At 53.3% G+C, this 13,296-nt stretch overlaps 1 protein-coding gene across 1 annotated transcript; it reads right to left on the reverse strand.

The window, feature by feature from the left end:
* Positions 1 to 2,938: 2,938 nt before the first annotated feature.
* OPRD1 (opioid receptor delta 1) lies at positions 2,939 to 12,449 on the reverse strand. The gene is made up of 3 exons (XM_068172574.1): positions 12,052 to 12,449; positions 5,646 to 5,995; positions 2,939 to 4,926 (listed from the first exon to the last, which is right to left on the reverse strand). Exons 1-3 carry the CDS (start codon positions 12,303 to 12,305, stop codon positions 4,394 to 4,396), a joined length of 1,137 nt encoding a protein of 378 aa, XP_068028675.1. The 5' UTR covers positions 12,306 to 12,449; the 3' UTR covers positions 2,939 to 4,393.
* Between the last annotated feature and the right edge of the window lie 847 nt (positions 12,450 to 13,296).

The following is a 13,296-nucleotide window of genomic DNA, read 5'->3' on the forward strand; positions in this document are numbered from 1 at the left end:
GGTGGGTTTGTTCTGGTGGTTGCAGTCCTGGGCTTGCAAGGGACTTTATTTTTCCCCTCTAAGCATAAGGTTGGGATGTGAGCCCACAGGAAATGGGCCTGTATTGTGAGGGATCAAGCCCATATTTTGCCATCACTGCAGGCTGAGCCATGGGCAAGTGCTCTGTAATCCCATGGCTAATTGTGCTCCCTGGGAACCATCACCATTTGATACTCTTCAATGAAATGTGACCTGCTGGATACCTGATGGAGAAACTGCTCTTTGACTTGGGCAACAACATTTATCCAAAAACAGGCTAAGCTACTGGGGAGATCCCACATCCCAGTTCCTCCCTATCCCCAACATTGGCAGGTTTTTGCATCTATCTCCCATGTTTGGGCAATTCCTTGAAGCAGGAACAGGATCAGTGGTGGCACCACAGGGCTGGATCCCGCCAGGAGCCAAAGCAATTCCCTACTCCAGCTCCTGCAGGTGCAGAGAAAACCCAGATCATTCCCAAATAAGATGGGGTTGTACCCATCCCTGAGGGGCTGTTCCTGTTTCTGGAAAGGAAATTCACATGTCTTTGTGAATGGGAAGGAAGAATGTTGGTATATTCAAGAAACAGGGGAAAAGGGCTGGGGGAGAACAATAAGATTTAAAATATTCAGAGCTGATGATAAGCAATTGTCTTGGGAACCAGTGACACTTCAGTGGGAAGCTGCTGGAAGCTGGGGGAAGGATGAGCCCCCACACAGTGGGGAGAGGGTGGGCAAAGGAAAACAGCTTAATTGAGGAAAGGGAAATGTCTCATTAACAAGGTTTTGTGCTCACAGAGTGAACTGGGGGCATTTTGAGGGTTAGGAGGAGGAATTTGGGTCTGGTGGAGTGGACCCCTGGCTGTGTCAAGATCCAGCCTTAGTCAACGGGGGAGGTCTTCCAGCACTGACACCTCCAGACTCTCCCTCAACACCAGTTGGCAGCTTCACTCTGGTCTCCATCTGTTGCTATTGGAAGTGCATAAAAGGCTTTTGATTTACAGACAAAAGCTGGGAAAATGCAATTTGAGGGCTTTAGCATCCATGGAGGATGAGGCCTGGTGCTGTGAAGATCTTTTGGGCCCAGAATAAAAGCACTTTGAGTGCTGTTTGTGAGTGTTTTTCATGTTTTTTAGCACGTTGCTGTTTTAGATAGAAAATTTCTGTCTATGCAGTGGTGCTGCACGATCTGCAGGGAGAGAATTGCATCTTCAGGAGAGTTTGGAGGATACTGAGATTGTTTTCTTGTTATTCCTTTCCTGCCTGGAAGAGGAAACGAGATCTAAATATGGCCAAGCTGCCTGTGACAGGGGTTTAACGATGGGTCTGCCAGTGACAGTTTGGTCATTTACTGGGCTGTCTCTCCCTGAATGCAGTCATTAAGGCTGTTGCCTGACCAGTATATCCCAGGAGAACTGGCACGTGCAGTGCTCTGGTGTGGCTCCTGGTAGAAGAGTGTCTCACTTCCCTTTAGGATGAGAATTGGGCTGAAGTAGCGATGTGGGCTATCTCCATCCCCTCCCCAAACTGCTGATGTCCTGGTTCCTTTCCCATTACAGCAGGCCAAAAATAAGGCAAGTCTCATATGGCTCACACAAGTCGTGGGAGCTGGGGATTCTGGCTCTATCCCTGCCTGGAGGAGCTCCAGTGCTCACACAGTATCCCAGACATCCCCCATCCCCTCCCTGCATGTTCTTCCTGGTCCCATTTGCTCAGGGAATAAAACAGTACAAATTAAGCAGAATTTGTAACTCTGAAAGGAGAAAAAAAAATCCTCTAGGAATTATTCATAGTGATTTTCTTTTCCTATTAAATGATGAATTGCAAGACAAGCATCTCTGTCAAGCTGAGAGCCTGGGTCCCCCCCAGGCTGCTCTGGGGTCAGGAAGGTGGGAGCTCTTGCTCCTGTCCTCCCCAGGAAAGCCAGATCCATTAATTTCCATCTGCATATTAATGCAATTCCAAAGTCAGCCTAAACCTGCAGACAAAGAAACCGGCGTCATTATAATTAATCACAAGCTCAATACATCAGGGTTCATTATTTGGTGAATTAATTAAAGAAAAAAAATAGGGAAAGGATGTTTCCTGCAATAACACATGTTTTTGGGCTGCAAATGTCCCTGGAATTAGCTGGTTGGTGTGTGCCAGCACAGGTTGCTGCATAATTAATCTGGGCCGGCTGCTAGTTCAACAGGGCTGTGAAATCTCCAGAACTGGTGCCTGGCTCAGCTTTCCCAGGGTGCTGGGTAATGGATGGGGGTCCTCAAGTGGTTTTCACATCCACTGTGCACTCTATGGTTTCCCCTTCTTTGGGAACTAAGAAACCTACACAGCAGAAGTGATCAGTACCTTAAAATCCAAAGTCTCATTAAGCCAGAGCAAAGTTACAGGCTCCAACACCCATTTCTGTTGCTTTTCCACTAAATCCTCATTTGTATTTAAATTACAAATGCAATTTGGGCCAGAATTCGGTTGCTAGTCTTTTAAAATAAAATTATATCTTCATGACTATTGGCAGAAGAGGTTTTGGTGACTAGGGCTTGCAAACAATCTCAGCTAAAGGGCTTTGGGGGTTCACAAAGGTGCGTTTTTCCAAGTCCAGGTGAGTTTTTAGAACTTGAATTCAAAATCATGGAATAGCCTGAGTTGGAAGGGACCTTAAAGCCCATCCAGTTTCATGCCCTGACACGCGCAGGGACACCTTCTGCTGTCCCAGGGTGCTCCAACCCCATCCAACCTGGCTTTGGACACTGCCAGGGATCCAGGGGCAGCCACAGCTTCACTGGGCAGCCTGTGCCAGGTTATCCCCACCCTCACAGGAAAAAGTAAATTTAGAGGTAGTTTCATCACTCCCCAGATCACCCCCCTGAGCCAGACCTTGCTCATTTTTGATGCCTGGGAGTCCCAAGAGACCTGGAAACTGCTTCCTATCTCTGATTTTATTTAATTTTTAGAAAGCAGGGTTCCTGTACAGAAATGCCACTGTAAGGCAAATATCCCAAGGGTTGGAGCTGGAAATAGTGTCTGAAGTACTTTGTGAGATGCTATGGATCCGGCATATTTGGCTCCTTCACGCATGGAGCAGCTGCTGTAGTGGGAGGTGTGATGGGAGGGCTTGGGGTCACTTTAATTTCATACAGCTATAGACAGACTTACATATATATTTATAAAAGTACACAGGCAGTTCCCTCTGAGCATCCTGGCTACAGCATGGCCCAGCCTGGGCAGGATCTCCCAGTGCTGTTTGCCTGCACTAGGATTTGTCTCCAGTTTCCCAGCCCAGACAAGGGATTGGAGGAGCTGGTTTTTAGGTGGGAAGAAGCTGGTTCAGCCCCCAAATCCCTGCTGGGATGCTGCCGGAATGGGGGTCATCCCTGCTCCATCCCCTGGCCACACCCATATTCCCAGCATCACATCCATGTCCAGAGCAGCCTTAGCTGCAGTCAGAGGACTCTAAATAACACTAATATAACAATGACATTAACTGTAGAAAGCTTTCTCTGGGAGCAATCACAGTTTGAGGAACTCCAGGGGAATTTTTACAATGGATCTGGAACTTTTTGAAAACAGTGTCTCTGAAGTGGCATAAGTTTTTCTTCCCGTGTCCAGTTGTCTTTTGGACACAGCCCAGAGGGGGATGGAATGAGGTCCCATGGCATGGCAGAGAAAATGGCCTCAAGTCACTCCAGGGGAGGATTAGGCTGGATATTAGGGAACGTTTCTTCCTTGGAAGGGTTGTCCAGCCCTTTCAAGGGACAGCTGCCCAGGGCAGTGGTGGAGTAACGATCACTGAAGAGATTTAAACATCACTGAGGGGGTGTGGCATGTGGGGACATGGGATATTGGTGGCCTTTGTAGTGGTAGAAGAACAGTTGAACTTGATGATCTTGGAGGGCTTTTCCACCTTGAATGATTCTGTGATGCTATGTTCACTTCCTGGCACAGTTCCTTTCTGCCATGTGAGTGTTTTCCCTCTTGCCATGGGCTGTGGTGTCATCCTGGCCCGTGCAGGAGGATAAGCACGTGGGCATTGCAGTTCTGGTGCCCTGGGCTCTGCCAAGAACCACGTGTTGGAGGGTGACAGCCCCTGCTGGGTGTTGGTTGAGGTGGTGGCATCAGTGGAGCATATTTGCCCAACTTGCCTCTTGTTCTTGTCCTCTCCCTACATCATTTGGTGAGTCCCAATTCTCCTATTCTTCTTTCTCAGGGTGTAAAAAGTTTTTGCAGTCAGTCTGTATGCAAAGCCAGCAGTGTTACCAAGCAGCGCCCAGCCCACCACCCTGCTACAACTCTGTGGTGGTGACCTGGGTGACTTCTGAGCGCAGCTCATCTCCCCCGTGTCCCCGGCAGCCCCGCTGGGGGCTGCCCACGTCTAGTCATGCCGGTTTGTTGCGGGCTTCGGAAGGGGTGCAGGTGGAGACGTGCTCCCGTGTGGTGCTCCTGGCGCGGGAGAAGCTGTTCTGGTCCACACGGGCTCGGAAAGGCAGGCAGAACTCTCGGAAGCACCTCTTGAAGTTTTCATCCAGGAAAGCATAAAGGACAGGGTTGAGGCTGCTGTTGGTGTAGCCCAGAGCGATGCAGAAGTGCAGGCTGGCCACCACATAGGGGTTCTTCTTGTCTATGTCCACCAGCGTCCAGACGATGACGAAGATGTGGATGGGTGTCCAGCAGATGATGAAGGCTGCCACCACCACCAGCACCATGCGTGTGATGCGCCGCAAGTTCCGATCCTTCTCCTTAGAGCCTGAGAGGAGCCGGACGCTCTTCAGGCGAAGGATCATCAGCCCATAGCAGATGGTGATGACCAAAATGGGGACAAGGAAGGCAAAGATGAAGACACAGATCTTGGTCACAGTGTCCCAGTAGATGGGAGGGTCAGGAAACTGGAGAGTGCACAGGACAATACCGTCTGTAGGACAGAGGAGGGTCAAAGAGGAAGCTCAGTGTCTACTGAGAATATTCTGCCTTCTGCTCAGTCATGTTAAAACCCCAGGGAGATGCATTCCTACCTACCTGCTCTTGGTAGAGGTTCCCCAGGAGCTCTGTGCCATCAGACCCCTGTCCACAAGACACTGAGGGGAGGCAGTGGATGCAGTGACCCTGGAACCTTTTCCCTGCAGAGCTTCCTGAGCCATTCAAGGTGAATCCTGCCTTCTCCCAACCCCCATGATGGACATCCCCGTGTCACATCCCCATATCACCCTCCACTGAAATCTGTCCACTTCCTTAAGATGCCCAGAGCTTTCCTAGCAGCCAAGGACCAGTGTCCCCACGCAGGAGCTGCAGATCTTAGTGTGGGCCACTTGGAGACTTTGCAGCCTCACTGGGGGTTTGTTTAGGCCCCTGCTTTGCATCCCAGGAGGTGGAGAGAGGCACTGGTTGGACTGGAGATGGGGAAAGGTGTGGGATCCCTACCCTTAAGGGGAAGGGAGGACAATTTCTGGGACAGTTTCTAAGATGGGAAATAACACCCATGATGCTTTTTCCAAGACAGGGCACATTTATGGTGTCATGGACAGGTGCCCACCACTGACCACAAATCTGCTACAAGGAGTGGAGGTCGTTTGCCAGGTCACTCCTGGGATGGACTGAGGGGACAGGAGGGGACATGTCCCTCGAGACACTTGCCTTTTGACTTGGTGACCGCCATGATCATGATAGGCACCCCGATGAGGGAGGAGAGCACCCAGATGCAGACATTGATGATCTTGGCTTTGGCCGGTGTGCGGAAGTCCAGGGCTTTGACCGGGTGGCACACAGCGATGTAGCGGTCCACGCTCATCATGGTGAGGGTGAAGATGCTGGTGAACATGTTGTAGTAGTCAATAGAGAGCACAACCTTGCAGAGCAACTCCCCGAAGGGCCAGGTCTCCATGAGGTACTTCGCGCTCTGGAAGGGCAGTGTGCTGGTGGCCAGCGCATCAGCCAGTGCCAGGTTGAAGATGTAGATGTTGGTGGCTGTCTTCATCTTGGTGTACCTGGGGGTGGCAGAGAAAGGACATGCTACAGGTGGTCAGGGCACTTGATGTGATGAGGAGGGGGCACAAACTGTCTGCTCATGAGGTGACACCAGCCTTGGTGGGCAAAAGTGTTGTGATGTGCCTTTCTGCAGCACCAATGTGCTCAGCAACTTTCCAGGTGCACCAGGGAGTACACTGAGGAAGGACATGGAGCTGTTGGAGCGAGTCCAGGGGAGGCCACCAAGATGACTAGAGGGATGAAACACCTCTGCCATGAGGAAAGCCTGAGAGAATTGGGATTGCTCAGACTGTGGAAGAGAAGCTTTGGGATGATTAATTGTGGCCTTCCAGTCTCTGAAGGAGCCCACAAGAAACATGGGGAGATTTTCTTCACGAGGGCCTAGAGTGACAGGATATTAGATGGGATACTGGGAAGAAATCCTTCCCTGGGATGGTGGTGAGACCCTGGCACAAGCTGCCCAGAGAAGCTGTGGCTGCCCCGTCCCTGGAAGTGTCCAAGGCCAGGTTGGATGGGATTTTCCTGCAGCTGACCAGGGAGGTGGCACTCATTCCATGCCTGCTTTTACTCAAAGGAATAAAGAACTTTCCAGAGAACTCAGTTCTCCAAGGAGATTTATTTGCTCCATTTCCCTGAACCAGTTGCACAATGTCCTTTATCCCCTCAGCCCTCCTCATCTGATTTTCCACCTAGTAAATTGTGATTATCCAGTCTGCTTCCCTGTCAAGTTTGCTTGCAGAAATTGGATCGATTACCCCCGGAAACAGGCCATCTGGAAGCAGCCCAATTGGCCAATCTGGAGCTCCAGAGCCTTTGGGGAAGCCTGGCTGTATCCCCCAGGGCATTTGGGAAGGGCTGGCTCTGCTTCTGGTTCTTGTCACACCATGGCAAGAGAAATGCATGGTCCCTCATGTCCAAACCTTTCCTGAAGGGATGAGTCAAAGTTATGGCAGATGCCAGAGAAGAAGGGAGGGAGTGAGGGATCTACTGGGCACCCCCAAAGGGCTACACATGTGAGGTGGGAGTGGCTCTGTGGAAGACCCTGTTCTTTGCAGGGCTACACCAGCAGCCCCAACTCTTCCGGTGCTCCCTTCCAGCAAATCCCCATTGCTCAGAGAGCATCCTCCCCAGCCTCAAGCTTTTTTAGATGTACCCTAATTAATTAACATCAGGGTCAGGTTTCCCAAAACCATCTCTGTGCATGGCTAAACCTGCCTGTAGCAGCAGTGGGGTAAGGCACGGAGGGGGGAAATGACCCCATTGTTGCTGAGATGAAAAGATTGTTTTCCTTGGCGTGCTTATAAAATAGACAGAAAGTGACTTTTCACGTGTGCAATGGGGTAAGGCACTTTTAAACTGACAGAGGGCAGGTTTGAATCAGATATGAGGGTGGTGATAACCTGGCACAGGTTGCCCAGAGAATCTGTGGCTGCCTCATCCCTGGAAGTGTTCCAGGCCAGGTTAGACAGGGCTTGGAGTAACCTGGGAGAGTGGAAGGTGTCCCTGCCCATGGCAGGGGGTGGAATGAGATGGGCTTTAATGTCACTTCCAATCTAAAGCATGCTAGGATTTTGTGATAATTGGTACAGCTCATCACATGTTTGGGCTACGTGAAATAAATTGGTGGGGGGATTGAATGGCTCCCATCTCAGGTGGTCCTGCCCTGGCTGGAGCCCAGGACAGCAAGTTGGTGAGGGAAAGAGGCTCCTGGAATTGATGATGGTACCCAATCCCTTCCCCTTATCCTTTCCCCATCTCAGCAGGGTCAGGAGAGTGTATTCATGGGGACAGAGACCCACCAGGTTCCATTGTCAATAGAACTGGGAACTGGAGTTGAAAAACGAATTTTTTCTCTGGAAGATAATAGAAAACAGCAGCTTAACCCAGCTTCCAGCTCCAAGAGCATTCCTGTCTCCTTCACCATGGCTGCAAATGGCAGCCCGTTGCCCAAGGGTGGAAATATTCAAGCTGAGCTTTTTGTTTTTTATTTAAATATGGCATTAAAAATGTCTTGTCCTTGAAAAGTCCTTTTCCATTCTCTTTAGTGTTATTTTCCAAGCACTTCTGCAGAAAAGTTTCCTCCCAGGTTAAACAAAAAGCTGAGAATTTGTGGCATTGTCAGGTTTTGCCTCTCCTATGTGAACAGTCAGTTCAGGTAGATTCACACATCTTTGGTCTCTGTTTTTTGAGTAAAATGGTAAAAAAAATCTGTTATTCATTCCATGGTCTGCCAGATGTGCTTAGTTGTGCTGGGTAAGCACTTCCCAACCCCCTGCCAGATGTGCCAGGGGTGGGGGACTGGAGGTCCAGAGCTGTCACCCATCTCCAGGCAGGATGGGGCTGGTGAGGGCAAAGCGGTGACAGGGATGACTGGGATAACAGAGATGATTGGGATGATGATGGAGATGACTGGGATGATAATGGGAATGTCTGGGATGATGGGTTGACTCTGCCAATGCATTTGACTGGAATGGCGGGGATAACTGGGATGAGGATGGGGATAACTGGGATAATGAGGTTGGGAATAACTTGGGATGGTAATAGGCATGACTGGGATAATAAGGATGGCGACTTAGCCTCCAGCACTGGGGTTTTGGGGCAAGATTCAGCCCCCTCCAGGTTTGGGCTGAGGTTTCAACCCCCTGCACAGGGTGAGGCGTCCATCCTGGTGACCCTCCTGAGCTGCAAATGAAACTGCTGCTCTAAGAAAGAGGTTTATTGCCCACATTAGAGCAAATCATCCACTGCTGCTGATGGACCTCCCCAGGCTGCCAAACCCATTGCAATTAAGTGAGTGCCTTGATTGGGAAGTTATGCACTTGAATGGAACAATCTGGGAAGTGTTGATGGAGAGAAGAGATGGGAGGGGATGGGGCAAGCACAGGGCAGCTCCACATTCCAGTCTCCCAAGCAGGGATGCCCTCTCCAAACCTCTTGGAAAGTAAGTAAGTGAAAGAAAAGTGAATAATAAGTGAAAGAAAAACTCCTGGAGCTGCTAAAAGCCGCTGCCTGAAAGAGCCTGCTTGACAAAGCCTGCACCCAGCTGTCCCTGCAGCCTGTGTGGGAGCTGGTGGGGGGCTGATGGGCTTAGTGGGGATGAGGGCACTTGCAGCCCTAAGCTCACAGCTGCAATTTGCTTCCAGGAGTATTTTTAAAGCATCTGACAATGCAGTGGGCATGGCAGTGCTGGTCAGAGCTGTGGTGGGGAGGGTGCTGGGTGTGCTGGGCTCCCTCCAGGTGTGTGGATGCGTTTGGCTGCTCTGGAGAGGGATTTATTTGGAGTTTGGCTGTGCTTGGCTCACGGTGTGTCCATTCACAGAGCTATATACCAGGGTCCTGTGTCTGCATCTGCCAGCTCCTGGCACTCATGGACTTTGTGGCAAACTCAGTGTGGTCCCAGAGGTCCCTGACCCCCAGGATGTGCTCCAGCCGTGCTTCCAGACTACCTGGACACCCTGCCTGGACCCCAAGGGCACTGAGAGATGGCACTAGAAGACCACAAGGCAAACACCCAGAATCTCCCTAGCAGTGAGGTCCAAATCCGAGCTGATCCCACCTCATATCCCTTTCTTCTGTGGACACAGGTCTCCCCTAGTCCTGGCCTAAACCCCTGTCAACATGGAGCAACTCTGACAAGGACCCCTGGGAAACTCCAGATGGCTTTGGCCATGGAAGGGGCGAAGGCACATGTCCCTGCAGCCCCTCCTGTCTCAGGGGCTTGGAGGATGATATTTGCTCATTTCATGGGAGATATTCCCCATCCCTGAAAGTGTTCAAGGCCAGCTTGGACAGGGCTTGGAGCTGTCTGGTCTAGTGGAAGGCAACAAGATGAAACAAGATGATCTATAAGGTCATTTCCAACCCAAACCACTCTGTGATTCTGTGTTTAATTCCATCATCACTTGGAAAATGTGGGGCTAGAAGGTGTGGAGATGGGATCTGTGGCTGTCAGCCTTGCTAAAGCCTGGGTAACATGGAGTTACTCAGTGGGTAGAATAGGGAGGATGTTGTTTGCACATGAAATCACTCTTTAAAATGCCTTCCCTCTCCTCTCCGAGCAGAACCAGCTGGAGGGGGTCTAATAGCACTCATCCCTCACCCTGACATTGTTTGTGGCATCTGTCTCTGCCGCAATTACCTCAATTTGCTTTTTCAGACCAGAGCTCATTTTTGATGCCACTTTTGAGGGGATGAAAAATCCCACTGGGATCAGGTCGGGTCAGCGAGTTACACTTCCCATTGCCCACCCTCTTGGATGGTTAAAAACACAGAGCAGAGCCCCACAGAGAGTGGGGAGTGGGGGCAGCAGAGCCCGATACCAGGGCAATGGACACTCCAGGGTGGCTCATGGGCCTCGTGGACACGTTTCAGGATGGTTTCCTTCCCTCCTGTGAGTCACCACATTTATTTGTGCGCATGCAGTGCCAGGCTGTGCTGACCTCCTGTAACAATAGCTATGGACTGAAAGGGGTGGGGAAATGAGGGTGGAAATGGTTAAAAAATGTGAATTTGGAGAGTTTGTTTAAATCCAGCCAGCAGCTCTGGTTTGGCTCTAGGGTTTTGGCCAAGCTGGGGTTATAGCATCACCTGAGGCATTGGAAATTGGAATTACCCCACAGATTCTGGACCTACAGGACCAAGCCCCCTCCAGTGCAGAGGGGGTGGCTGTGAAGCCCAGGCACCCAGCGAGACCCTTCTGCTCCCTCCTGCCAGGCTGGAGATGTTGGGGTCTGCGCCCTCACAGAGTGTGACTGCGAGCACAGCCCCATCCTTTGCTGCTGGCTGAGCTGTGGAGGAGCTCTGTCAGCTCTCGCTGCTGGCACTGGTCCTGTGGTCTGTAAGACTTGGCTTTATGGTCCCATTTTCCATGTCAACCAATCTTAACCAGGCAGGACTACCCAGTGTCTCAGACAAAGGGACTGATGAGATTTTGTACCTTAGCACAAGTGCGTGGCTGGACACAGCAGCATCTTGCCATGCCCCATCTTTAAAATGGGGGGCATTAGGGTCATGTTGCTTGTCCTGGGGTGCAGAGACCCCACAGACCCTGTCTCTGCCCAGGGAAAGCCTCACCACAGGTGTCGAGGTTGTGGATGCAGCCGAGGTAGCTCTCTCGGCTACTGGAGATGGAGGGGGCCAGAGGACAGCTCAGCTGTTGTGGGAGATGGGGCTGGGCCGTGCAGTTTCTGCTCTTTGTTAGAGAAAAACAGAAGTCAGGCAGCTGCAGGAGGTGCTGGCACAAGAAGGAAGTGGGAATGGGCTGGGTGGGTAATTCCCACTGATGGAGTGAGGCGGCAGCAGCGGGAACCCACCAGCCCCCGGCTGGGGCGGGGGGGTCGTCTGGACCCACCCTGCAAGCAGAGCAGCTCCCAGCCCGCAGCGTCACCAGCCCTGCGGCTTCTCTTCCTCACAAAGGACAAGAGGCGCCCACTTGGGCTCGGGCTGTGTCGCCCATGCCCCCCCATCCCCAAACACCGCTCTCTTGCACTCCCCGAGCTGCTCCAGGCACGCATGGCCTCTGCTTTCACCCTTCGCACAGCACCCGCACCCCCCACGCTTGCCCAGCTTGCACACGCGCTGCTCACACGCACATCGCACCCGCAGCCGCCAGAACACCCGTCCCGACGCTGCCGGCGCACAGCAGCCGGTTCACAGCCAGCCCTCCTCCTGCTGCCGGCTCACACTCGGCACACTCACACGGGAGGCAAACTCACAGCCCGTGCAGACTCGCACCTGGTGCACGCTCACAACCGTGGCGCACTCACTCGTGGTTCGCACTCACTTCTGCTGCTGCTTGGCACGCAGCACACGCTCACCCCTGTGCACACTCCCTCCCAGTGCAAACTCCCTCCTGGTCCTGCCTCGCCCCTGGTGCACACCCACTCCTGGTGCACGCTCACTCAGTGTTACCAGCTCACACCTCCCATGTCTGCACGCGGACCCCCGGCACAGCCTGGCTCCATCGGCGCTCTCACACTCGGTGTGCCCGAAGTGCCCCCTCGCTCCTCGCACATCCCCCACCCCTCGTGGGCGGCGCGGGGTGCCCAGCTCTCACCTGACGATGCCGTACATGACCAGGACGTTGCCCAGCAGCCCCACCACGCACACCACAGAGTAGAGCGCAGTGATGACGATGGCGATGAGGATGGATGTAGCGTTCTTGGCCCGCTGCAGGCCCGTGTCGTTGACCCCGTGTCCGGGCAGGGGGGCCCAGGCGGTGCCGTTGCCCCAGGGGGTGGCAGTGGCCGTGGGCAGCACCGAGGGCAGTTCCACGGGCACATCCACGGTCACATCCATGGGCAGCTCCATGGCCCGCGGGCGGCCGTGGCCCCGCTGGAGCCGCCGGGCGCATCCGAGCACCGCGGGTTCGAGACCCGCTCCCGGCCGGTGGTGCCGCCGCCGCCTCCCGCACTCGCGCGGGCCCGGAATGCTTTATAAACCCGCGTGTCCCCCAAGCCACGTGGGGCCGGGGGCGGCCCTGCTCGCCCGCCCGCCCCCTCGCCTGGTACCCCTCCCGCTCCCTTCCTGCTCCCCAGATCCCTGCCTGCTATTCTCCCCCTTGCTCCCTACCTGTCTCCCCCGTCCCCGCCTTCCTCCACCTCGGTCGATGGCTGCCTTTCTTCATTGGGCAGGTCCTTGTCTTCCCTCCACGGTCCCTTTCTCCCCGCATCCCTGTCTGCCTCTCCCCATGCTTCCATTCCTGCCTTTCTCCCCTACAGATCTCTCCATGCCCCCCCAACCCCGCCCCCGAGCCTGTCGTTTTTTCTCCCCATCCCTGCCAGCCTCCGCCTCCCCTCCCAGTTCTTGTCTTTTCAGCCCCTGCCTGATCCCCGCTCTCCCCAGTCCCTGCCTTTTTTCCCACCACCCAGTTCCTTACCTGCACCCCCCTCTCCCTCATTCCTGCATCCACCTCCCCTCCCTGCTTGCCTTCCTAATCCCTGTCTCTCCCCCCGGATCCTCCCGGTCCTTGCCTTCCCCCCGCCCATCCCTGCCTGTCGCCCATCCCCGGAGCCCGCAAGGGTCCCCGACTGGAGGGGGAGCGCGATGGATCCAGGCGCTGTGACTGTTTTGGGTTTTCTTTGTCTGTAAGAAAGCAGGGGGACAAACAGCCCTCTTGTCCACAGAGCAAAGCCGGGCAGTCTCCAGTTCCCCCTTAGCCTCTGCTTTTCCTTCCTCTCCTTCACTCTCCACATCACGTCTTGTGGGGCAGGGGGTGCTGGATGAGTTCGGGGGCGCTGAGAAGGTCTGGGAGGATGTTGCAGGGGGATTCAAGAGTGACATTGTGGGGTGAGGCAAGGAA

Source organism: Anomalospiza imberbis, chromosome 25, assembly GCF_031753505.1.
Source record: "Anomalospiza imberbis isolate Cuckoo-Finch-1a 21T00152 chromosome 25, ASM3175350v1, whole genome shotgun sequence".
NCBI lineage: Eukaryota > Metazoa > Chordata > Aves > Passeriformes > Viduidae > Anomalospiza > Anomalospiza imberbis.